This window comes from Penicillium cosmopolitanum (genome assembly GCF_028827165.1).
Source record: "Penicillium cosmopolitanum strain IBT 29677 chromosome Unknown utg000008l:1.0-4398992.0:1.0-4402845.0, whole genome shotgun sequence".
Taxonomy (NCBI): Eukaryota; Fungi; Ascomycota; class Eurotiomycetes; order Eurotiales; family Aspergillaceae; genus Penicillium; species Penicillium cosmopolitanum.
The window spans coordinates 2,266,840-2,289,966 of record NW_026622678.1 but is presented as its reverse complement, the minus strand read 5'-3'; the positions used below and the strand labels follow the sequence as shown (position 1 = coordinate 2,289,966).

At 48.7% G+C, this 23,127-nt stretch overlaps 7 protein-coding genes across 7 annotated transcripts; all 7 read left to right on the top strand.

The window, feature by feature from the left end:
• Positions 1-427: 427 nt before the first annotated feature.
• N7509_007429 (gamma-glutamyltransferase) lies at positions 428-2,516 on the top strand (the record flags this gene model as incomplete). The annotated part of the gene is made up of 7 exons (XM_056632066.1): positions 428-646; positions 708-741; positions 795-954; positions 1,004-1,586; positions 1,643-1,803; positions 1,867-2,000; positions 2,065-2,516. 7 exons carry the CDS (start codon positions 428-430, stop codon positions 2,514-2,516), a joined length of 1,743 nt encoding a protein of 580 aa, XP_056487617.1.
• A 918-nt stretch (positions 2,517-3,434) lies between these two features.
• On the top strand, positions 3,435-5,624 carry N7509_007428 (uncharacterized protein; the record flags this gene model as incomplete). Its single annotated transcript, XM_056632065.1, has 1 exon — positions 3,435-5,624. One exon carries the CDS (start codon positions 3,435-3,437, stop codon positions 5,622-5,624), a length of 2,190 nt encoding a protein of 729 aa, XP_056487616.1.
• A 622-nt stretch (positions 5,625-6,246) lies between these two features.
• N7509_007427 (putative pre-mRNA splicing factor) lies at positions 6,247-6,849 on the top strand (the record flags this gene model as incomplete). Its single annotated transcript, XM_056632064.1, has 1 exon — positions 6,247-6,849. One exon carries the CDS (start codon positions 6,247-6,249, stop codon positions 6,847-6,849), a length of 603 nt encoding a protein of 200 aa, XP_056487615.1.
• Positions 6,850-9,807: 2,958 nt separating this feature from the next.
• On the top strand, positions 9,808-11,468 carry N7509_007426 (uncharacterized protein; the record flags this gene model as incomplete). The annotated part of the gene is made up of 2 exons (XM_056632063.1): positions 9,808-10,906; positions 10,981-11,468. Coding segments are annotated over 2 exons (1,587 nt in total), but the record flags the coding sequence as incomplete, so codon positions are not given.
• A 778-nt stretch (positions 11,469-12,246) lies between these two features.
• On the top strand, positions 12,247-14,835 carry N7509_007425 (uncharacterized protein; the record flags this gene model as incomplete). The annotated part of the gene is made up of 1 exon (XM_056632062.1): positions 12,247-14,835. One exon carries the CDS (start codon positions 12,247-12,249, stop codon positions 14,833-14,835), a length of 2,589 nt encoding a protein of 862 aa, XP_056487613.1.
• Positions 14,836-16,451: 1,616 nt separating this feature from the next.
• Positions 16,452-16,838, top strand: N7509_007424 (uncharacterized protein; the record flags this gene model as incomplete). The annotated part of the gene is made up of 2 exons (XM_056632061.1): positions 16,452-16,478; positions 16,551-16,838. 2 exons carry the CDS (start codon positions 16,452-16,454, stop codon positions 16,836-16,838), a joined length of 315 nt encoding a protein of 104 aa, XP_056487612.1.
• Positions 16,839-20,709: 3,871 nt separating this feature from the next.
• On the top strand, positions 20,710-22,042 carry gprC (the record flags this gene model as incomplete). The annotated part of the gene is made up of 2 exons (XM_056632060.1): positions 20,710-21,589; positions 21,657-22,042. 2 exons carry the CDS (start codon positions 20,710-20,712, stop codon positions 22,040-22,042), a joined length of 1,266 nt encoding a protein of 421 aa, XP_056487611.1.
• Positions 22,043-23,127: the final 1,085 nt, after the last annotated feature.

Genomic DNA, 23,127 nt, shown 5'->3' with positions numbered 1-23,127 from the left:
ATGACAGGCCTTCGGGTATTAGATAAGGGTTTTTGTTCCTTGATATCGCTATGAAGATCGGATTCCTCATTTTCACCTTTACACGGAACCTCCCCAATATTGCGTGAGTCGGACCAAATCAATTTAACATCCAGGGGCAGCGGTGCTAGCGGCTTGGTTCTAACTTTTAACGTGCTGCCATGCAGCAAGGAATGCGACGCACCTCTCAAAATGCGGAGAAAAATGCAAGTCCATCCTTGTTCTAATCAACCAATGTCTTCTCCAACCCAAACCCCACTCCCTTCGGCCCCCTCTTGCATCTTCGGCGGGAAATAAAGAAACTAATATATGATACCATCGATAGCCCCTACTAAGCTCCTCTGCCTTCATAACCCGCCCCAACTCCATTCCCGAGTCGCAAAATTCCTGGCGGGAAACAATCATCAACATGTTCAAACCCGCAAGATTGGGTCTATTGGCCATTCTTTCTTTGACAATTCTTGTGATTCACCTACCAGGGGCTTTCTCAACGCCATTGGAGCTTTCCCCGCGTTCCTCTGATCACGAATTTGGGCCCGGAAAGCGGGGAGCCGTTGCGAGTGAAAGCTCAATCTGCTCAGGACATGGTACCAAAATTTTGGAAATGGGTGGCAATGCTGCCGATGCTGTAAGTCTCTTGTTGAAATACGCAAAATACGAGATTTTCCGAATGCTTATAAAACGAATAGCTCATTGCGACTGAGTTTTGCGTGGGAGTGATTGGTAGGTCATGTCATTCTGAAGCAAGATGGCGACATATCTGACCGCAATTCTAGGGATGTATCACAGCGGAATCGGCGGCGGTGGCTTCATGCTTGTTCGATCACCCAACGGCACTGATGAATTTATTGACTTCCGTGAGACGGCCCCAGCGGCGGCCTTCCAGGATATGTACAAGAATAATACAGACGCATCTCTTTATGGTGGACTTGCAAGGTATGGAAGGCGAATTCAATTAGAAGGTTTTATCTAACATGCAACCCAGCGGTGTTCCTGGTGAGGTTCGAGCTCTAGAGCATGTGCATAAGAAATATGGCTCTCTGCCTTGGTCAACATTAGTGAAGCCCGCAATCCACACCGCGCGGGATGGATTCCCAGTGACTCCTGATTTGGTCAAATATATGAATTCCGCAGTGGGCACTGGAGAAGACTTCCTCTCTAAAGATCCAAATTGGGCTCTCGACTTTGCTCCAAACGGGACTCGGTTGGGCTTGGAAGACATCATCACCCGCAAGCGCTACGCTGATACACTGGAAGCCATTGCAGAGGGTGGGGCTGCTGCATTCTACTCGGGTGCAATCGCTGAGAACACGATCAAAGCGTTACAAGCATCAAATGGTACTATGACCCTTGAAGACTTAAAAAATTATTCGATCGAAATTCGCAATACGTCTCAGATTGACTATCGTGGATATACTGTCACCAGTACCACGACACCTTCGAGTGGGTCTGTCGCATTGAGCATTCTCAAAATTCTGGACACATACCGTGGCCTCTTTTCCGATGAGAAGGCCTTGAACCTGAGTACTCACCGTTTAGACGAGGCCATTCGCTTTGGCTATGGCGAGGTATTATCATGGTTAATTTATCTTCGATCCAATCCGGTTGCTGACATTTGAAATAGAGAACCGAGCTTGGCGATCCTTCATTTGTGAAGGGTATGGCGGAGTATGAACGCGACATGTTGAAAAAGTCAACGATTGCCGATATTCGATCTAAAATTTCGGATACGCATACTCTGAACGTTTCCGCATATGATCCGTCAGGCCTGGAAAGTTTAGATACGTATGTGGAGATTCTCAAGTATTCTTTTTTGTTGACTTGCTCCAAAAACTAACCATTTCCCAGACCAGGAACTTCCCACATCGCGACAGCGGACCACACTGGCATGGCAATCTCAGTCATCACCACTATCAACACTCTATTCGGAAGCCAGGTCCTGGTTCCCGAGACTGGTATCATTATGAACAATGAGATGAACGGTACGTAATTTTGTGGAAGTTTATGGACTTAGAAAAAAAGCCTCTAACTTACTCCTTCACCAAGATTTCTCAATTCCCGGGTCCTCAAATTCCTTCGGGTACATCCCATCCGAGGCCAACTATATCCGACCGGGCAAGCGGCCCCTCTCTTCTATTACACCTGCCATCGTGACAAAGAAGGACGGAACACTTGTGCTAGTTACTGGCAGTGCTGGTGGCAGCCGGATCATCACAGCCACTGTCCAGAACATCATCCACGTCATTGACCAGGGGCTATCAGCGGCTGAAGCGCTCGCCAAACCTCGTCTACATGATCAATTGGTCCCCAACCAAGTCACGTTTGAGTATACTTATGACAACTCCACTGTTGCTTTTATGAAAAGCCTTGGTCATAATGTCTCATGGGTGGCTCCTGGACAGAGCACTGCACAGGCCATCCGAGTCTTGCCTAATGGTACATTCGATGCCGCCGGAGAACCCCGACAGCTTTCTTCGGCTGGTTATTCCGTGCCCTAAATTGGAGACGTTGTCTCGACCTGAAATTCGCTCTAGTAGTATTTGCGCAAAGGAGCATTTCAAGGTCCATTCGAGTTGGTAGATTCAAGTCCTTCGTGAACATATAGACGGCACGCCTCAACTAAGTTAGTTACTAGTTAGGTGTACATTAGTATAGTGTTAGTAGATGATGCTCATAGAAACATGAAATTCTCGACTCTAGAACTTATTCCCCACGCCCCTGGCATCTTTCCCAACTTGAGTAGAATAACAACCCTTCCCCATGTGTGCCTTCTTGTATTTGTTTAGAGTAGTAATTTGTTTACTTTTCATAGTTCCAGGTAGGGAAGGTACCTTGGTCGCCCTTGCCCGAGGCTCCGGGGATATCAGAGATAAGCCCTTATCTTATCGCTTATCGCGTCGGAAATGGCCCGTGCACCCCGTCAAATCGGGCGGCGCGCTTAAGGGTTCAATTTAGAACAGGTCAATTCCATTCCATTCATTCATTATTCATTATTCATTACATTTCCTTTAGCTGGCTGGGTCGTTCTGGCCGCAGTCTTGACTTTTGTGAGCTTGTTTGCTCACCAATCCTCTCTCCTTCTTCAACCCCTCGTTCGCCAATACCCTTACTTCCCATTGACATACCACATCCCACTCGTGATCTTTCCCCCGGTTACGCGACAAGCAACCTCTCGCGTCGTGGATCCCACCGAAAAAAGGTGAGGCGTTTCCAGACTCGTTGTACGTGTCATATACCCCAATCATTTGAATCCGAGTACCAGACAGCCGGTGGCCCTTCTTCGCATGCCTATATGACTAACAGCTGTGCTCCGAGTAGTCAACCTTGAACCGACCTTGATACATACACCCTCATTTCCCTCCCACTGCATGCTTGTTTCTAAGCCCCATAAGGCTGCATGAAGCTCGAATCACAGAATGGTGGCATCGGTCCATGACAATGTCTCCATCGTCCCGCCGAAGCCCAGCTTTGACATCAATACCTACAGCCCATTCCCCCAGCCGGTGATTCAATTGTGGGACAAGATCCTTTCCGAGGAGCGAAGCATGGAAGAATTCAGGGAAAAAGACTGGCCTGTCTATACGGGCTCAGAGAGCCATGATCTCTCGCCGATCGTCCTCTCGTCACGAAGCACAAGTCTCGCCCAGCCGTCCCCTTCTCGTACACGACCTCGCCCAGTGAACCCGAAGAAAACCAGACCTCGTAAACGAGCGGCCGCGAACCGGAATATCACAAGAATTCACATGTCTGATGAGAGCGACCATGAGGATCCTGTCTCTCCTGCAGCTGCAGCTGCAGTGGCAGGCTCCCCTCACAACGAGTCGAGTGATGGCAAAGAGAACAGACATCGAGTGAGTCACCTCAAACTACCGAAGACGAAAAAGAAACGGCGACCCCTAGACGAGAATGCGCAGGCGAAAGGTCAACAAGATAGTGATATGGAGGAGGAAGACGCCATATTTTCTTCATTGGAGTCATCAAAGCGAGACGACTTGGTTCGATACATCGGGCTGCATCCTCTTTTGACATCCGCGCATCCCATGAAGCAATCCGTCTGGCGAAGGTACTTGAACGATGTCCGCACCAAGGCTACCTCGGTCGGACTGTCCAAGCTACTGACCAATCGCTTGGTTCGCTATGTGCAAAGAAATTACCTCGAGACGCCGGATGGCTATGACGCGGGTCCGTCAGAGCCAGATTCTACCGTTTGCGATGAACAGATCACAAGTAGTGTGTCCAAGGCGAAAATTGAAACACACACTCGCAAACGATCTCGACAAAGCTCTGAACACCCCAGGGCCAAGAAGGCCAAAACACACGTCGTTTCTCCGGCTACAAGAGCTGCTCCAGACAGCGCAGCTGAAAGCCCAGTTGTCTTGAACCGTCCTGAAATTTCTCTCAAAGTGGCCCGAAAATGGAAGTCAAATTTTACTTTCAATAATGCCGCTACTGCCAATGATCCGCCTTCCGTCGGCGATGCTCCTCTTGTCGACGATGCTCCTCTTATCCACGATGCTCCTCTTATCCACGATGCTCCTCTTATCCACGATGCTCCTCTTATCCACGATGACGATGCTCCTACTTGGGTCGATCTTCCTCCCGTCAATGATACCCCTACTGTCAGCGTGTCCCCTACTTTTGAAGATGCTCCTACTTTTGTCCATGTTTCTCCTGTTGACGATGCTGCTCCTCTTGCCCATCATACTTCTGTCGCTGATGCCTCTACCGTTGAGGATAGGCCTTCTGTTGCTGATTCTCCTAAAGCTGATGATATGCCTTCTGTTGCCGACACTCTTACATTTGATGACATGGCCTCTGTTGCCGATGCTTCCTCTGTTTATGATGCTCATGTTGTTGACGATACCCATGCTGTTGATGATTCTGCTGCTGTGGGCAATCCCCGTTCTGCTGAGGACGCTTCGGGAGCTTGGAAGAGCAAGTCTCGCAAAAGCACCCATGCTGAGCAGTCTCCACTAGCGCCCCAAGACGAGGGTCGTGCATTAAGTACTGAAGCTGAAATTACTCGAGAAATGTCGCATCCGCCACTCAACTCCCAAATTACCAATGACGAGACGGTCGCGATGTCCAAAAAGGAAAAGAAGAAACAGAAAAAGCAGAAAAAACGGGAATCGCAAATTCAACGGGCAATTGATGTCCCTAAAACCACCCACAGTACGCTGACCCATCGATCCTCAAAGAAGGTGATCCGTCGCCGGAGCTTGGTCTCATCTGCGCCGTCTACCGATTCGAAGCGGAAAAAAAGCAAAAAGCAGAGAGAAAAGGATCGGAAGCGAAGAAAGTCCGAGCAAGAGCAGGGCAATACAAGTGTCGATATGCACAAAGAAAAGCACAAGCACCAGCTCACGGATGTGGCAAAGTCTTCGGAGATGTCTCCATCACGTCCTCATACCCCCCAGCGACACAATAAGCACCACAACACGAATGTGGTAAAGCCTGTGGAGATGTCTCCACCGCGTCCCCATACCCCCCAGCCACAGATTCGCCCAGCTTACGGTCAATCGCAAATGTCACCCCCGAGCAGTGCTCGCAAGTCCCCGTTTGCAGCACTATCGCCCGATCCTGCAAAATGGGACATGGATTTTTGATCTCCAATGATTCGCCGCCGATGACCCCGAGCGATGAGGTGAAGTCCAAATATTTCCAACCGAAAGCAAAACGTCATCCCCAGCAGGCCACAATCTCCGAAATGCATGAACAGACGATTCCCGAAGCGACTCGAAAAATTCTGGCGGAGTTGAATCTGCCACTTGACCTTTTGTCTTCAGATTCTTCATTGAGCGATTTAGAAAGCGATTATGAATCCGATGGATTTAATTTACAACCACTCGCCGACGTGGCGACCTGCGAAAACACGAATTTTTCACCCCCTCACCCCATGTCAAACCCCACGACTCCGACGAAACCCAATTGCCTACTGCTACAACCCGAAGCGAGTTCTCTACTACTTCTCCCCGAAACTCCAAAATCAAAGTCCACTCGCCCCAAGATACCCAAAGTCTCACCCTACTTCCCGACTCTTTCAACAGAGGCAGAGTCCTGTCTACCCTTTCCACCAATTGATGTCCCATATTTTGGCCTTGTACAAGAACAACTCGCCCATGAGCCCTTCAAGCTCCTCATTGCAACTATTTTTCTCAACCGCACCCGAGGGGAGTGGCATTGCCTGTCCTGTTTCAAGTCTTTGACAAATACCCTACCATTGACGCCATGGCTAATGCATCACCATCAGAACTTGTATCTATGATCCGCTGCCTTGGTTTCCAGAATCAACGTGCCCGAAAATGCATTGATCTCGCCCGAACGTGGCAAACCCAACCACCTACCAAAGGGAAAAGATATCGCGAGCTACACTATCCCCGAAAACTCGATGGACGAGATGTTGGACGTGACGAATGTATTGATGATGAAGATATGCGAGTTGCGTGGGAAGTTGCACATTTGCCAGGGGTTGGGGCCTATTCCCTGGACAGTTGGCGCATCTTCTGCCGGGATGAGTTGCGGAAGGTGGCTACGAATTGGCAAGGGACCGGGGCAACGACTGTCGGGTTTGTGCCCGAGTGGAAGTCTGTGCTGCCGCAGGATAAGGAGCTCCGGGCATACCTGACGTGGCTTTGGCTCAAGGAAGGCTGGGTTTGGGATCACCATACAGGGGACCTGGAACCAGCTAGTGACAAGACACGTCGAGCAGCTGTGACTGGTGGCGTGGCTCATGAGGAAGATGGGAACTGGGTGTTGGAAACGTCCCCGGTCAAGAAGGCGGCCAACGGATTACATGCCGAGGACCAGGAGAGCCCTGGAAGGGGCAGATGACCTGAGCTGTACGATAGTATTTGTTGTTAATGATACCCATACCCGAATGTATTTGCCCTTTAAATTCGAGTTTCAGCTATATAAGCTTTGAAGAAATGGCTCACCACGAAAATCACAAGGTTATGACTGACGGTAACAAGTCACAGCTATAGACACAGCCATAGATAGCAATTCCCAGTAAGATTAGAAGTTGATTGATAGTCCATTTGACCGGTTAATAGAATCTCACCCGACATTTCAAATCCCTGCTGAAGGGGACAACATCTGGGGCGTTTAATATTAGCTGCAAACACAACATTGTCCAGGACAAAAGTTTTCACAACACAATTGAGGCTATTAGTTTCACGCTTGTCAGCTTTTATCTCCATGAAATTAGACCTCTTAGTGTTAGGGAAGGCCAACACTCACACATGCAGCTTGGCATTCTTGGATTTCGTCTCCTTGGCAATCAGTTTCGCAACATGTCTGACATTGGGGACAATCAAGACAAGCAAAAGCTTCTCCCGCATAACAATCTGTTCCACAAGAAGGTGGAACCACAGAAGTGGTAGTGGTAGTAGTAGTTGTTGTTGTTGAAGTAACCGTATAACAATAAGGAGGCACTTCAGGTCCCAAAGGAATACATGTCGTCAACGGAGTTGTAGTAGTGGTAGTAGTAGGAGGAGGGACAGTAGTAGTGGTGGTGGTGGTGGTGGTAGTGGTGGTTGGCTGTGCCGTAGTTGTCGTCGTAGTGGAAGTAGTGGTGGAAGTTGTGGTGGGAGTTGTGGTGGAAGTTGTGGTGGTAGTTGTGGTGGTAGTAGTGCTGGTGGTGGTAGTGGTGGTGGTAGGCTGAGTAGTAGTAGCAGTGGTAGTGGTAGGCCGAGTTGTAGTGGTAGTGGTGGTTGGTTGAGTTGTAGTTTTGGTGGTGGTGGTGGTCGCGGTCAAGGTAGTTGACGCAGGCTTTGGCAGATATTAAGACTCCCGAAGCCACTCTGATCAAGTCAGCCTTACTTCAATCACATTATACTGATAACGCACGTTCTCGGTATCGCAGCATAACAATTTCCCATTGCACGAACTCCCCGCTATTAATTCAATCAGCCCGACTCAAAGAATAAAAACTGCATTGTGGGGTATTGGAGCTCCACACATTTCAAGTTCTCACATCCAATTCCAACTTCGATAGCTTTCCCTAGGAGAGTCAAAGGGACCACAAGCTGACAGCATGTTGGAGTCTGATTTCCATTGGGGCATGTGGCAGAGGTTTCTTTTTCTGTGAGTGGGAATGCAAGGATTTTTGCCCCAATTGATAAAATGAGATAGAAGAGCAGCATCTTGTTTGATTTTTTGAGATTAGTCCTCAACTATTCGCTATTATAATGAAAATATTCGATGAACAATAGATATAGGGTCTCCAGGGCTTATATACTATAAACATTTTCTGGATCTGTCTAGGTCTTACCAACGTGAACCAAATACCATGAGCGAGGAATAATATATTCATAGCGCTTGGTTCCCAGCTCGGTGACTCGGAACCAACAGCTATCTAGATCTTGTGACAACCTTGGAAATAATAATCAAACAAACATTACTAGTAACGCAATACCAATAAAATGTGGTATTCATTATGAAATAGCCATTGTGATGAAAATAAACCGCCTTATTTATTGGTCTGATTTTGCGGAGGCCCCAAACCTATCCCAAAGCGGCAGGATGTAATGAGGTCATTGGACCGCAGTTCGCCTAACATCCGCCGCATGGCCCCTATACAACCTTGGAAGTCAACTCAAGCCTTTTTTTATCTGGCCTCATCCGCCGCATGTAAAATCTAGAGCAGGCCATTTTAAAGATCATGAGAAGTATTGATGAAGGCTGGAGCTGTAGCTGCTTGTACAAATCGTACATAACATCGGTTACTCAAACAGTCAGTTTATACCACCTTTCAACTGTCCGAACCATACGTGACAGCTTTCTTATCACCGCTAAAGCTGGTGGGCTTGCAACCCCGCTTATTGAGAGACAACCCCCTGTCGCGTGTTCCAGTGGAAACCAGACTCGAAAGTGTTACAAGCTGGTGGGTCTCTGTCAGCATCTTATTGAAAACCGTCGATATTGGCGCTATTTGTGAGAACTGCTAGTATATGCAATACTGTCTTTTTTAGGAGCAAATGGGTTGCAATACGTACTTCCGACAGTGGCGTTCTGTCTAGGCTCGTAATGTTGAATTTTTGAGCTGAGCCCATGAGATCATCAAAACAGTTTGCCAGCGGAAATAATTTCCGCTTCCAGATGGCTCGACCTAGATTTTCCAGGTCGGCACTGAGTGCCGTAGTTCAGAACTAATCTGGAACTGTCACGGGTACTCAGTAGAATCGAATGAGCCCTCCTGATATCAACCCCACTCTCCGGCCGCATTTGATTCGTTCCTTACGCCTAGCGGAATGAACTTGAATCTATATGTCGCTTAGAACCCCAGCTGTTCATCGATACGGTTGCTGGGAAATAACTACCACATCACGAGTAGAACCCTCACGCAGCGGGACAAGTCCGCGTGGTTCCGGATAGAGCTTCGGATAGAGCTTAGGCTAGAGATCTGAAGTCAGAGAGAACCACCTTTGAAGCATATTGTTTATGCGCCTAGACCTAGAGAATTGCCACTTGGTGTGTTTGATATCAGGAACGGCAAACAAGGATCAGTTAATTCTAGTCTTAGTCTATATGAAAGGGGTTCGGTCGCAGCGTTCGTGTTATTGAATATGTCCGTGCGGCCACGCAAGCTCGTTTGTCTCTTCTCAAATACTGACTTGAGCAAAATGTTTACTCTGTCTCACCGGCCTAGCCACCCTTGGAGGGGCAGGATTTACTTGAAAGTCCTCGTGATAATGTTTATTTTTGGTTATTATTACAAAAGTGCCATTCCCTCCTTTGCGGACTATAACTCAAGAGCCTGCAATCATCATATGAATTTCTCCCCCCAGACAGCCATTTCACGGGCTCTCGTATGGAGAGCAGGAGTACGCACAAAGTGCAAATCGAAAGTTTTCTCATCGGAATCTTCAACCCCAAATTGACAGTAATGATAATGGAGCCGCCGGCGTGTCCATTGCTCAAGCCCTAGAGAATATCTTGTCTATACTGCCGGATGAGTCTGATATAAAAGACTTGATTGGGCCAATCGAGGGAACAGGTGAAGAAAAGCTCCGTGAAGTTGGGTCTCGAGCTCGAATTTTCAAAGCCAGCTTTGAAGCCTGGGAAGCTCTTCATCTTCTTCCTATGCAAGACCAAATCTTTGTCTATGAGAATACTTTACAATATTTCAAAAACAACACCGAACTATCCGCACGGCTAAAATTGGACCATAATAACATGGTTCATGTCTACGAAAAGTATCGTCATTTTCTCACGCGGTTGTCGATGCGTCTTTTTCCTTGGACTGTGCCTTATTTTTCAGATCTTACCAGACTTCATTCCCAATTCTGGAGCGGAGACCAGGGCCTTGTTTTCACAGCTGGAAATCATCAAGCACTCTACTTACTCACGTCAATTCAATCTCTCCGGAAGATGGGTTGCGAGCTACCCATTGAGGTAATGTACCTGGGAGACAGTGACCTAGGCGAGGAATATAGACGAAAGTTAGAAGCGATCAGTGGAGTGATTACTCGTGATTTGAGCTCGATGATTAATGATGAAGGATGGAAACTAGCCGGATGGGCTGCGAAGCCGTTTGCAATTCTGCTGTCTAGTTTCCGCGAGGCCATTTTTATCGACGCGGATTCCCTTTTTTCTCCGCGATCCAGCGGTATTGTTCCAGGATCCAGGTTACCAGAGCACTGGGGCATTATTTTTCAAAGATCGAATCTTTCAGCCCGCATCCAAGAAATCCTGGCTAAAACGGATTTTGCCAACGCCAGTATCCAGCCTGGTCCGGAAAAATCGGTTTTGGACCGGCGAGAGCAGCCATATGCAAGAGTCTGGGGTTGTGGTGGTCGACAAATGGAAGCACTTCTCAGCTCTTCTCGTTATATGTCGCATGAATGGCCCGGATCGGGATGGAAACAAAGACGAAGGAAGAGTCGGTGTATATGATATGGTCTTTGGTACGGCCCTGATTGTTCCTACTATTTCCTTTTCCGAGATACTGATTGTGAAAAGGTGACAAGGAGACGTTTTGGCTAGGCTGGGAGCTTGTTGGTGACACTGGTTATGCGTTCCATGATGGCAACGTTGCAGTAATGGGCACAGCTGAAGTGAAACAGCCATCCGATGAAGTTGACGAGCGAGAAGCCCATAGTCATGAACTACATGAACTACGAGATATTGACTCCCAACCAACGAAAGCGAAATTGACCATCTGTGGGCCGCAAATGCTACATTTAGATACGGCAGGTCGACCACTTTGGTTTAACGGCTGGGTACTGCCTAACAAGTTCTCCGGCGACCCTCACTTGCAGCCTGTCAACTTTGAATCGTTTCTCAGCGAGCCTAGTGACGTTGGAGGCGATGGTGCTTGGATACTAAGACCTAGCAACGTGTTTTGTCTGTCTGCAGATCGCCTGTCTAACTTTACTACTGCGGAGAAGAGCATTTTGGATAGCATGGTTGAGCTTGTGAAAGGGGTAGGCGCCATTAGTGTGGTTTAGTACATGATTTTACGTCTAAAAATGTCATAGGTTTGTGAATTTAAAATCATCACGTACCCTAAATCCCCTAAAGTATATTGTATAGTACCTAGGTATTGAGTAGCCATGGGCACCCAAGGACCAAGAGCACTCGGGGAGGGCTAAGGTCAGGAAGCAAACGATAATATTGGTTTGATCACAATCATAGGACGTGATATAGGAAATGACTAAGATTAATTAAACTGGCGTCGAGTGTTGTACCGTATAGTTAGTACTAGTATATACCTTGCTTAGTCCCGATTCGGGCGGGGCCAGCCTGGGCACTTCAACTTCCCGCGATTCACCGCATCTTACCTTGTTGACGTGTTAGACCCGGACACCCGACATCACCCAATCTACCTCCTGCGCATGAGCTGATTCACATCCTCGAAGACTATCATTCCCAGCTCAGTCCCAGCTCATTCCCTTCTGTTTCCCCTCCCTGGCCCCCCCCCGCGGAATGCCGGGGCTTTTCCCGACCTGTGATCGACAGCAACCGCTGAGCCCCCCCCCGGCCAGTTGGCAGCCAGTGATATCTCACCTCTGCCCAACTTAAGCGCCAGGCAGCACGTTATCCGTCACAAAAATAGCATCGTGCTGCCTCCCATCGCGAAGTATACCACAAGGCTGGCAGCAACAAAGCATATACGAGTAGCAGCAGGAAGGACGGACTGCGCCCGATGAACTAGCGGAGACGGGGTCTTTTGAAGGGATCCACCTTGTCTGCGGCTACGAAGAGAAATTCGATTCGACCCCAGCCATGTTTTTTCCGGTGAGACCTAATCAACCGAAGAAGTCCAAATCCTCCAAACCCTCCTCCTCCGTCGTCACTACCAAACAAGGCCTGAAGCGTTCGTCCCAAGGACGCTCCTCCCGGGTATCGTCGTCAACCAAGGATCCTCAGCCTGAACCACCGGCTACCTCCTCCACTTCTTCGATCTCCCACACCGCACCACCACCACCCCGCAGGGCCTCGATGCCTGGCGTCGATACTGCCATTTCGGGCACCGCCTCGTTCCTAGAATCGAGGTCAAGCCTGCCCTACCCAAACTTCTCCAAAGCTCATAGCAAGGAGGATGTCCGTACCGCCAATATTCCTACCCCGGACCCCACCGATGTGACCGAGCACGATCAAGAGAATGGCAAGGCCAATGGAGCGGGTCACGCCCGTGCTGAGAACCCGAAAGCCCCTCCCAGTCCGCCCTTGACAGGTCTCAGTGATCAACCGACCTCTCGGAGAGGTAGCCCAGCGGTAGGCGAAGACGACAAGGGTTCGGACAAGGATAAAGAGAAGGAAAAGGCCAAAAAGAAAGCAGCCAACATCAAAATCAGAGCCGAGGTCAACAGATCGTCGTCTAGTCTTCGGTCGAAGAGAGATGATGGAACAAAATCAAGCAAGACTACTCGCGCAGATACCCCCAAATCAAAGTCGTCATCGTCCAAACCCGAAAAGGAATCCTCGTCGACCCGAACAGTCCATAAATCATCCTCCAAATCCAAGACCGATGAGAAAAAGCCCTCCAAACGCTCCAGTCGCTCAACATTGTCTCCCTCGCGGTCAAACATCACCATCCGGGATGTCGCCGCGGAATCAACAAACGGATCCGATGCTACCTCCATTGCCCCCAACCAACAATATACCGTACCACGCAAGCCGATGACCCCTCCGATGAAGCCTCCCTCGCGCAACCAGGTTCGATCTTCCAACTCTCATCGACACACACCTAGCGATGAATCAAACGGCTACGGAAGACCAGTCGTGTCAAGCCCTGGTTTTGGTGGCCCTCCCCCTCCCCCGCCACCCCCCGAAATGCCCGTGACAATCCCCAGAGTTGATTACTTGCTGAAAGATGGCGGTCTGGAAAGCAAGGTCCCCAGGACTCTACTAGGCAACCCTGGTTTGACGGACCCTTTCGCCCAGCAAGCTACTCAACCTCAGCTGGCCGCTGCAAAGGTGTTCGATCCGTATAATCGTCTTCTCGATGACTACCAAAAAGTGATGAGCAAGAGCGGCTCCCTGGCTGTCGCGACGGGATACCGATCTGTAGCTCGCCGACTACTCGATAGGCTGGAAGCTGTCTTTGCGCGCGATATTTCGTCTGAACCATGCAGTTGTTTGATGTGCGGTCGCGATCAAGAGGAGGAACCACAAGAGGGCGTTAGCTGGGGAGAAGTCCTGGAACTTGTTTCGGGCCGTCGTGAGCTTCCTATGTGGCCGCCATTCATCATGGCGCATTCAAATATAGACTCCGATATACCTGGGGAAGAACACATCCCAATGCAGAAGCTTGATGTCGATGTCCCCGAGGAGTACCGTGATCACTTTATTCGACAATCTCGCAAGACAAAGGTGGCGGTAGATAAATGGCTCTCGGAGCAAAATGAAGACACCAGCAGTGCGCCCGTCGAAGTGGATGACGAGACCTTGACCTTCGCCATGCTCACCCACCTTGAATCTCACCAGCGCTCTTTGTTCTGCGCTTTACTTGGCATCAACTCCTCAACGCCCGTCCCACGATCGGGCGATGAAAAGCCCCGACCAAAACCTTCCGCCCTAGTCTCATCTTCACTGGCAATTCAAAGATTATACCGACTCCCTTCTCTCCCTCGCGACCCGGAGGCAGCCATGTTCATGCTCAACAATCCCGCCCTGCATCACGTCCTCGCCACACTAGCCGCAATCAGCGACGATGAATGGGAGATCCTAATATCCGGTCGATTCGACGGCTTCCTCCGCAGTGGCGCAGAGGACTCCGTCCCTACATCCGGCTCACGGTGGAACAGCAACCGCTCCAACACACCCTTCAGCACAGGCGGAATATCACGCGGAGCAACACCCAACTACCTGGACAACAGCCGACCAGCCAGCCAACCAAACGGCAACCCTTCATCCCCAGCCTCCTTCGGCGGACCAATCGCACTAGACGAAGAAATGGAAATCGCCGCACTAGCAGAAGTCGAACGCGACATCTTCCTCGGAATGGAAGCTCTCGAAGACGCCTTCGAAGCCCTACACCTAAAAGCCGAAGTCATCCGACGCGCCCTCCGCGAACGTGGCGCCGGCCTCGCAGTCGCTAACCAAAGCCGACGCGGCTCAACCGTCGAAGCGCGCATGGGCACGCCTTTCTCTGTCAATGCTTGGGAAAGTGGGACTGATGATGGTATATTTGATGATGATCGCTCTCTTGCACCGGATGATTCGGCCAGTAATATTAGTTCCAATCGTCGTCGGAGACCGAAGAGACGGACTGAGCGACGGACTCCTGCTCCTGTTGAGGAGGAAGATGAAGAGGATGATCGCTCGCCTATTGCTGGTCGTCGCGATTCGCGGAATTTGAGACGGAGATAAAACACTCGCTGCGAGATGCGAGATTTGTTTTGGGGAATTTATCTTTCTTTGTTATTTGCCGCATAGCTCGGGTGGTCGGTAGCATTAGCTGGGAAATGGTTGCAAGAATAGGATGGGATAGTATGTGAGATGGATATATTACATGGATGTAGCGAGCGAGCGACCGGATTGATCTTGATCTTGACCTTGGTTTGATGTTGATGTTGATGTTGACGATGATGATACCCACTCCCCTATCTCTATATCTCGCGCCCGACATCGTTTTTGAGGGCTAGCGCTGCTATCGTTGGTTTAGTGAGCTTTTGGGCCCTTTGAGCCTTTTTTTTTATGATTGATGAATGCATGAGCTCTTTTTGAGTGGAAACATATATGTTCATCCTTGGAAGCCCTGGAGTCTTCAAATTTCCAGGTGAAAAGAATAGGGCTATTCTACGAATCTTGAAATTCACGCTATGTCCCCCACATTTCTTAGTGCAGATGGCAGGTGGACAGCCGAGGTCGTCTTCGAGTTCAAGTCCAAGTTCAACTCGTTTACAATAGGCAACTGGGCATCCATGGATGGTAATTTTCTATTACTATTACAGGTACTACTACCCTTGGAGTAGCATGCCATCCATGGATAGCAAGGGCTGTCTGTTATAATACTATACGCGTGGACTAGTTGCAACCTTGGAATTTGACTTATCTTCCAAGTTTCAATTTGAAACTTGAAGTTGGTGCCCACTGGCAGGTGACTGAAGTCCCAATTGATTGCGTTCAATCCATGATATGATACGACTTGTCAGTGGCCGCGGTGTCTCAGCATAAACAGCCCAGGACTCGGAGGCGTGTTTCCAACTTAAACTTGAACCTCTGGGGCTTTCAACCTTCCCTGAAGGCTGCGACCGAGCCACAAGATTTTCAAGGTTGACGATTGAATTCTTGCCTCACCTCCAGGGCTGGGGCATTTCTTTCTGATCCCAGTGCGCCCGGGCGAGAATACGCCAGCACCTCTATGTTCTACCTAGGATACACCTGGGGACTCCTTTCCAATCCAACCTTGTTCCTCGAGTTTTGAACGACCGAATATGCTTCCCGGGAGAGCTTCCACACCAGTGGTGGATGGGTGGGTTGTACGAGGTCTCATGACACCCGAGGAAGTATTACAATGAAAAGAGTGCGACAACGAAAATATGGCCAATGAGAGTTTCTCGGGTTGAAGCTGCCATTTGATGGCAAAGAGTGGAGGAGGGATGCGTGGGATTGCAACAGTATCCATCGTCTAAACTACGATGACTGGGGTGATGAGATCTTCCGAGTCTATGATATTGTGGAACTTCTCTATGCTGCTTAGCTTGGGCATTCTCCTTCAAGTTGGCTGGCCTGTCAGCCTCGTGCTGCTTTTTCGCCCATTATCGTAGCTTCTCGATACCACGGAGGGGATAGAACGACCAAGCTGTGTAAATATACAACTGACCCGCAGAGACTGCGCCTGATTTGGCATCTTTCTCTTTATCCTATTTTTTGGCATTTTGCGTGGCAGTCATCATTTCTTGCAACCTGATGATCTCAAAGATGTGGTGAATTGCTTCCTTCGGGCCTTTGTTCAGAATTTTGATGCTGGGATTAATTGACCAATGTTCGACATCGTGTTCCACTTTGTGGTATGTTCCTTGAAATATCTTGAATTCAAATACCATCCCAGCTTTTTACGTAGTTGGGTGATTTATCTTCAGTCTTACCTCCTCCACGGCTTATTCCACGTTCTTTGCCTCTTCAAGAAACGTCGGAATGTCTCCGAGAAGTCTCTCCTGAAGCGGCTTCACAAACCGGGAAAGATCTTGACTGCCCCGATCTTGGCGCAACTCCAATCAGTCTTCAAGCATGATCGTAAGATCTGGTTCGACGATTTCCAATTCCCTTGGCATCCCGACCGAAAATTTGGACCAGCAAAGGTAGCAGAACTGCTGATGAAAATCAAGGAAGTAGGAGATGAGCGGGTGATCGTTCTAGTATCAGCATAGACACTAAGAGATCGGGAAGATAACTACCTTGTGGGCATACTGATAACCCGATTCGGCAAGAAATGAGAAGCGTGTACAGCCGCCGCCTGACCAAGAGGAAGAACCGACCTGTTGCTTACTCGAGTTCAGCCCCGTGGATGGTCGATATCAAGGGAACCCGGGGTATCCTGCCTGGACTCCGATCGACGAGGATGTCGTCTTTAGCGATCCGAAAAATGGAGTTTCTCGAGCTGAAAAATGGATTCAAGTGCGGAATCTTCTTTCAAACGATCAATGGCCTGGATGATCCCATCTATACCCCTATCCATTGGAGAAGTAATTGCAGAGTCGATCTAGTGCTGGATGGCATTGAGATCTGCTGCCAGTGTTCATCGGAGATACCGGAGTCCGAAGATATCGAATTTGAAGTGGATATATTGTAGATGGGATGGCTCTAGTGAATACCAGCTGGGGTGGTCAGATCACGGAGCGAACTATGGGTGATCTGATCTTACGGGAGAGTACGGAGTACTCCATAGTATGTACGCATGAGCTTGAGCATGGTGATCATTGAAACCTCCGCGTTTGACTTCAGTAGCTCCTTGTCAAGTCGACGCCATGATGGGAGTCTTCTCCCCGGCGGTGGATCTAGCCCTGGCCTGATTGATTCTTTGGCACGGTCGCAAGTAGGTAAACCTAAATTGGCACCATCGCCACCAAAATCCAGCAAGCCGGGACGCTTGTCCCAATGGCCTAGTGATCTCCTCGACACGAGCCAAGCCAATATACTGCTTGTATCTTGAGGTTAATAGTCCACATTGTGATCTACGGTTACATACAACCACATGCGATGGGAAGTGCCGTTAATTAAAGTGCTCAATTGGGAAAACGGTTAGCTAAGAAATAGAGATCGACATTTGTGATGAACCTTGATGGGTCTTTAACGGTAGTTTAGTTGTTCTCATTTTTGGGGTTCTTTGACGTACAGTACGATGCCTTGAAAATAGTTAGCGCGAACTGATGAATATGTAGTACTTATCTAGTATGCTATGGATGTCGGATGAGAATGAAATCCTTCAGTGGCGATGTGAGTACCTTAGGCTGTTCTGTCAAAGATTGCATGAGTCTAAGTTCGCAGCTACCTCGGTAGGCAAGATATGTATTTCCACAAATTCAGGGCACACGGGCCAAATCAGTACTACTAGAACCTGAAAGGTCTAGATTGAGTAAATAGTCCCAGCCATCATGGTGGTTGTAGCTACTATCGAAAAATGAGTCCTTTTTTTAATCTCCGGGGTGATTCAGGCTGAAGTGAAGAGACTGCGGGGCGTGTCTTTTCTGCACTTCGATGACTGAACTTTATCAGCCTGATATCCAATGGTTCAGAGAAGCCATGATACCCATTTCAGGCCCAGATTCCGCGGCCGTCCCTTGTTCAGAATGCAGATCGACGATGGGCGGGGCAACTAACAAGAAACAGGCAGGTCAAGCAGACCACATCAGGTTTATGGTTTGTGAACACGGTTCTCTGAACCGACGGAACCGTGGTTATCTAGACATTTTTGACCCGCATTCTCGTAAATGGACCAACCTGCCATAATGGCAGGAAATATAAGCTTGTGGCTGCTCATGAAAGCTCTCAAAGGGAAATTAGCGGGAATATTCCACGTGGAGTCGAAGCCACGAGGGAGTTACTCGTTCACTCGCCAATTAGCCCCTTAAATCCGGTCTGACCGGCAAGCTCCCCCCTTATCCCGTACCCATACGGATAGCTGAAGTCCAATTGTTGCCACAGTTCGAAAGCCGGGCGCTGTCGTGCTCGGGAAAAAGACTCCCTGAGAATGAAGAAAAGTGGGTTTCTCTGGAGCACATTGCAATTCCCAAGATCGCTGCTAGCGGCTTGAAGCGGGTTGGTTCTTGTGCGTATTCATCCTTCGTTGGATATTTTGGATGATCACTTCCTATCGAGACTCCATTTACGGACCACGCTAGCACGTCGGAAGGCTCACCGCAAATCGCGACCGACAATTTGTGGGCCAAAGCCGACCTTGTGCCCCCCCTTGTACATAAAGTATGTGCATTGTTCCTCGGCACATGGCTGCCACCTGGTTGCCCCTGTTGACGGGTCGGCAACAGGTCACAATTAGGTCAACCCACTCCTTCACTGTCGATCAACATGATTTCAACATGATATCAAGAAGGGGAACATCTCATAACTGACCGTCAAGTCACTGAATCAATTGAGAAGATTTGTAGAATACGGGGTAAAGTTCTGCCTACGCTGCAAATGACGCATGCCACGCCTCAAGAGAAAATCCCCTTAAGATCCTAGCGGGGCAAGTCTCAGTTGAAACTTGTCTCGCCCCGTCAGCTCCTCACGGCAAGGCCGCCCCGATGGAGACGGGGTAAAACGTGAGCCAGTTGGAAGCCGGCAGATTATGGAAACAAAGCTTATCCCGGCCCAATCGCATGGCCACAAGATCAATATTGCACTCTGAAGTTTTCTCTACTCCGTAGAGAGTCCATACTATTGCGAACGATCTACATATTTTCTGGAACGGTCGCCCTTGGCAGAGTCACATGAATTTTAGATGTTATGCTTGTGAATTCTAACTAATTCCCAGCCGTATGTACAATGCATACTCGTACTTTCTGCGGGGGGTGATCCTAGTGATGTACGGCCATTGGCCATTTCCCGTTGGCCACGGACCATATGTACATAATACTAACACTCAAAAATTTGTTACCACACAAATCAAGCCCCGCCTGTTTAGGCACGGAGATCTAACCCAGAGCAGCGGAAGGTTCGAGCTGAGCACGCACTCATGATATGATACTGCTGGGGTTAATATTGGGGCACGCGGCGAAACGTGGCCGCGTCTTCCGTTGGCTTTCCCAAATAGTTGCCCCTGCATTGACATGGCAGAGATTGTTGGCCAATAAAATCTCCAATTGGCTGGGGAATTTCCGGACGTTGGAGACCGTAGCCTCGTCTGGGAAAGTGTCAGCCTCACGCGGAGATAGAGGCTTTCTGTGGCGCTTTTGCTTTCGCCATTCCCCCAGCTTCTCAACGACTTTGCTTAAAATTTAGACATCCTTGGTGCGGTTGGCACTGCAGCTAGTTTTTCCACTCCCCCTTTACGAGTACATCGTTTTCATGCCGTGCAGCGCACGCTCGGACGATGATCGTGGGTGGATATAGCCGTCTAGACCAAACTTTCACCCCGTTCTTTCGAATTGCTATCGCAGAAACTTCTTTGAACCCACACCCGCGCCCCTGTTCAGAGAGGGGTTGCCTCCGCCCATAGTGGATACTATGATGGCTAATTTGGCTCTTGTTGCATTGCGCACTGGGGGTCTTTGCCTCAATGCTGGACACGAACCCACTTCGGGGCACCCTAACGGAGATGATCCCTGGTGGGCTCCGCATCGAAGGTTCCAAATTCCCTGGAGACCAAGTCATTGACAACACAATGGTCTGTGTGTAGAAATTCCATTGTCGTTCTCCTTAACTTATTGACAATAGAGTTCGCTGAGGCCGTCCATGGTTTCTTTGTGGGTTCCGTTCCATCACCTCGGCCCTGATCTCGGATTACTTTAATAATCCTGGTCAATACCCCTGCCGTTGCGGAGCGTCTATTTCCATCCAGTTCCGCCTAGCCATTCGTGAATGAGAAGAAAACTCTTCTTGAATTTTCTTACCACGCATATTACCCTCACTTATATCACTCGGCTGGTGAGATTGGCTTTTGGTTATCACGCGAACGACAAGACAAGGCAGGGAAGATCTTGTTGGCTTGGCACGAACTGCCCTCCAGTCCACCTGCAGACGATGGTCGTTGGCGGCCTTTAGGAAAAGAAACGACCCTCATTATTGAAACACACGTTCAACATGTCTGCACTCATTCTCAGCATGTTGCAGCGGGACATGGCTTCTAATAGCCCACTTCACCCTCGGTTGACAAACGATGTGACCTTGGACATTAATCCATTGCCAACCGTCCAACGGCGAGGCCTTATCGCCATTTCTGTCATGGCCTTGCTCTCCTTTCTCGCCACAGGAACTCTACTTTCATTCATTACATATCGTCTGATTTTCTGGAAATCCAGCTACTCCAGATATATTGGTTACAACCAGTATATCATTCTTATCTACAACCTTGTTCTTGCAGATTTCCAGCAATCCCTCGCTTTCTTAATTTGTTTGAGATGGATAGTGACAGACCAGATCAAGTCCGGAACTGCCGGTTGCTTTTTGCAAGGTCTGTGGCTTCAGATTGGTGACCCTGGATCAGGTCTCTTCGTCCTGGCTATTGCCTTCCACACCTTCTTGCTTGTCGTGTGGGGACGGAAGATGTCTTACAAGGTCTTTGTAACCTTTGTTTGTGGCGTTTGGGCATTTATCGCTCTCATTGTGATTATCCCCCTTGCAATGTACGGAGGCGATGTTTATGTACCATCGGGTGCTTGGTGCTGGATCAACGAAGACCACGAGACTGTTCGTCTTTGGACTCATTACATCTGGATTTTCCTGGCAGAATTCGGGACAGTCGCTCTCTATGCGATCATGTATTTCCAACTCCGGAGACAGATTGCCGCATCTTCCATCCTGGGAAACAGCCAACTGGAGAGTCTTAAGCGTCTGCGTCGTGTTGTCGGATACATGACCATCTACCCCATCGTCTACATTGTTCTCTCCTTACCATTGGCTGCTGGGCGTATGGCTACGGCGAACGGAGACTCTCCATCTCTCACATTTTTCTGCTGTGCCGGTAAGTGTCTTTGCCAAACAATATTTCAACACTATAACTATACAAAATGGAACTGACATCGAAACAGGCGCTATTATTACTAGCTCCGGGCTTGTCGACGTGATCCTCTACACCGTGACCCGCCGCAACCTCATCATCGACTCCGAGCCTAGCCATGACCGCTCTTACAACAAATTCGCCAGCAGCAAAGGACGCCGCGGCGACACTCACTTAACCACCATTACCGCCGACCCCACGACACGGAGAATGGGCTTACATGACGAGGATCTTGACCGAGATGGTTCAACAGATAACATCGTCCAACCCGGTGTCGAAATGAATCCCATCGGAAAGGTGTACCAAGAGACTACCATCGAGATTACAACCGAGCCCGCATATCCTTCAGAAGGTGCAAGTGAACGTTCCAGCAAAGACGACTTCAACGAAGCTCCTTCTCGGATGTGGCGACGATAATATCCCTTTCGCGACTTCATACGATCGGCATTATATTTTTCTCAGGCCGAATCAGTCGCATGCTGTTTCATGTTTACGACCGTGCATTATGTTTTATTTGATGATGCACAATTTCTTTTAATACCTTTCAAGGTTCTCGCCTTTCGACACCCCCGGGTTTCAAGCTTGCACATACTACTGGACCACAACCCTTTACTACATTGCCACATTTTCTTTACAACGACATCTCACTATCATTCTCCATGATTTTCATTGGCAGGCGACACCCATTTCGAAATGGCAACCTGTACATATTTTCAAGGATTTGTTCGTTTTGCTTGGCAAATAAACCCATCACGAATATTCCCATGTATACTTAGTCGACGGATTAACATAAAGACAATAAACTGTTCTTCTCATTTGAAATTGTAACCTGCCTTCTAAATCCCCATATTACTTCATGATGGTACCAACGTACACGTTGCCCTTCTAGCAAAATAAATATGTCCGGAATCCCTATTTACAATGCGTAGAGATAACGGCATTTGCCGGTATTCAATATAGCAGCTCAGATTCAACTTGTTGTGCAAGTGGCCATTGCTAGATTGCTGGAGTACCTTTCATAAATGAGCATCCGGGTTCAAATCTTTCAAATTTTCTGGCCCCTTCACAACTATATTTATAACCTTCTATAAGCTACCGTGACTTTATTCTATCAAGGTTATGGCTTCATGATTCGCCCATTCAATGGATCCAGCGAACCTCTCATTCCAGGCGAATGCCTCAACTTGAAACACATCATGACCTCATTTCATTGATTGCTACTGATACTGGGCATAATTCAAAGCCTGTATACATGATCTCGCGCATCAAAAGCCTTCCTAAATTTGAGAGCTTGTCTTTCGCTTGATGAAGTTGAAATGGGGGAGCCCTCGAAATTTCCAATGCAAGGGTAGTAAAAAGGAGCTTGTGTTATTCAGATAGGACTTTGAGTTCACAAATTATCAAGTTCATACAGTGCCATGAATTTGACCATTGAAAGCCCCTTATTGAGTAGTACAATGGAGAAAAGGTGGCACAAAACAGGGGTGAGTCTTGTTAGGTTC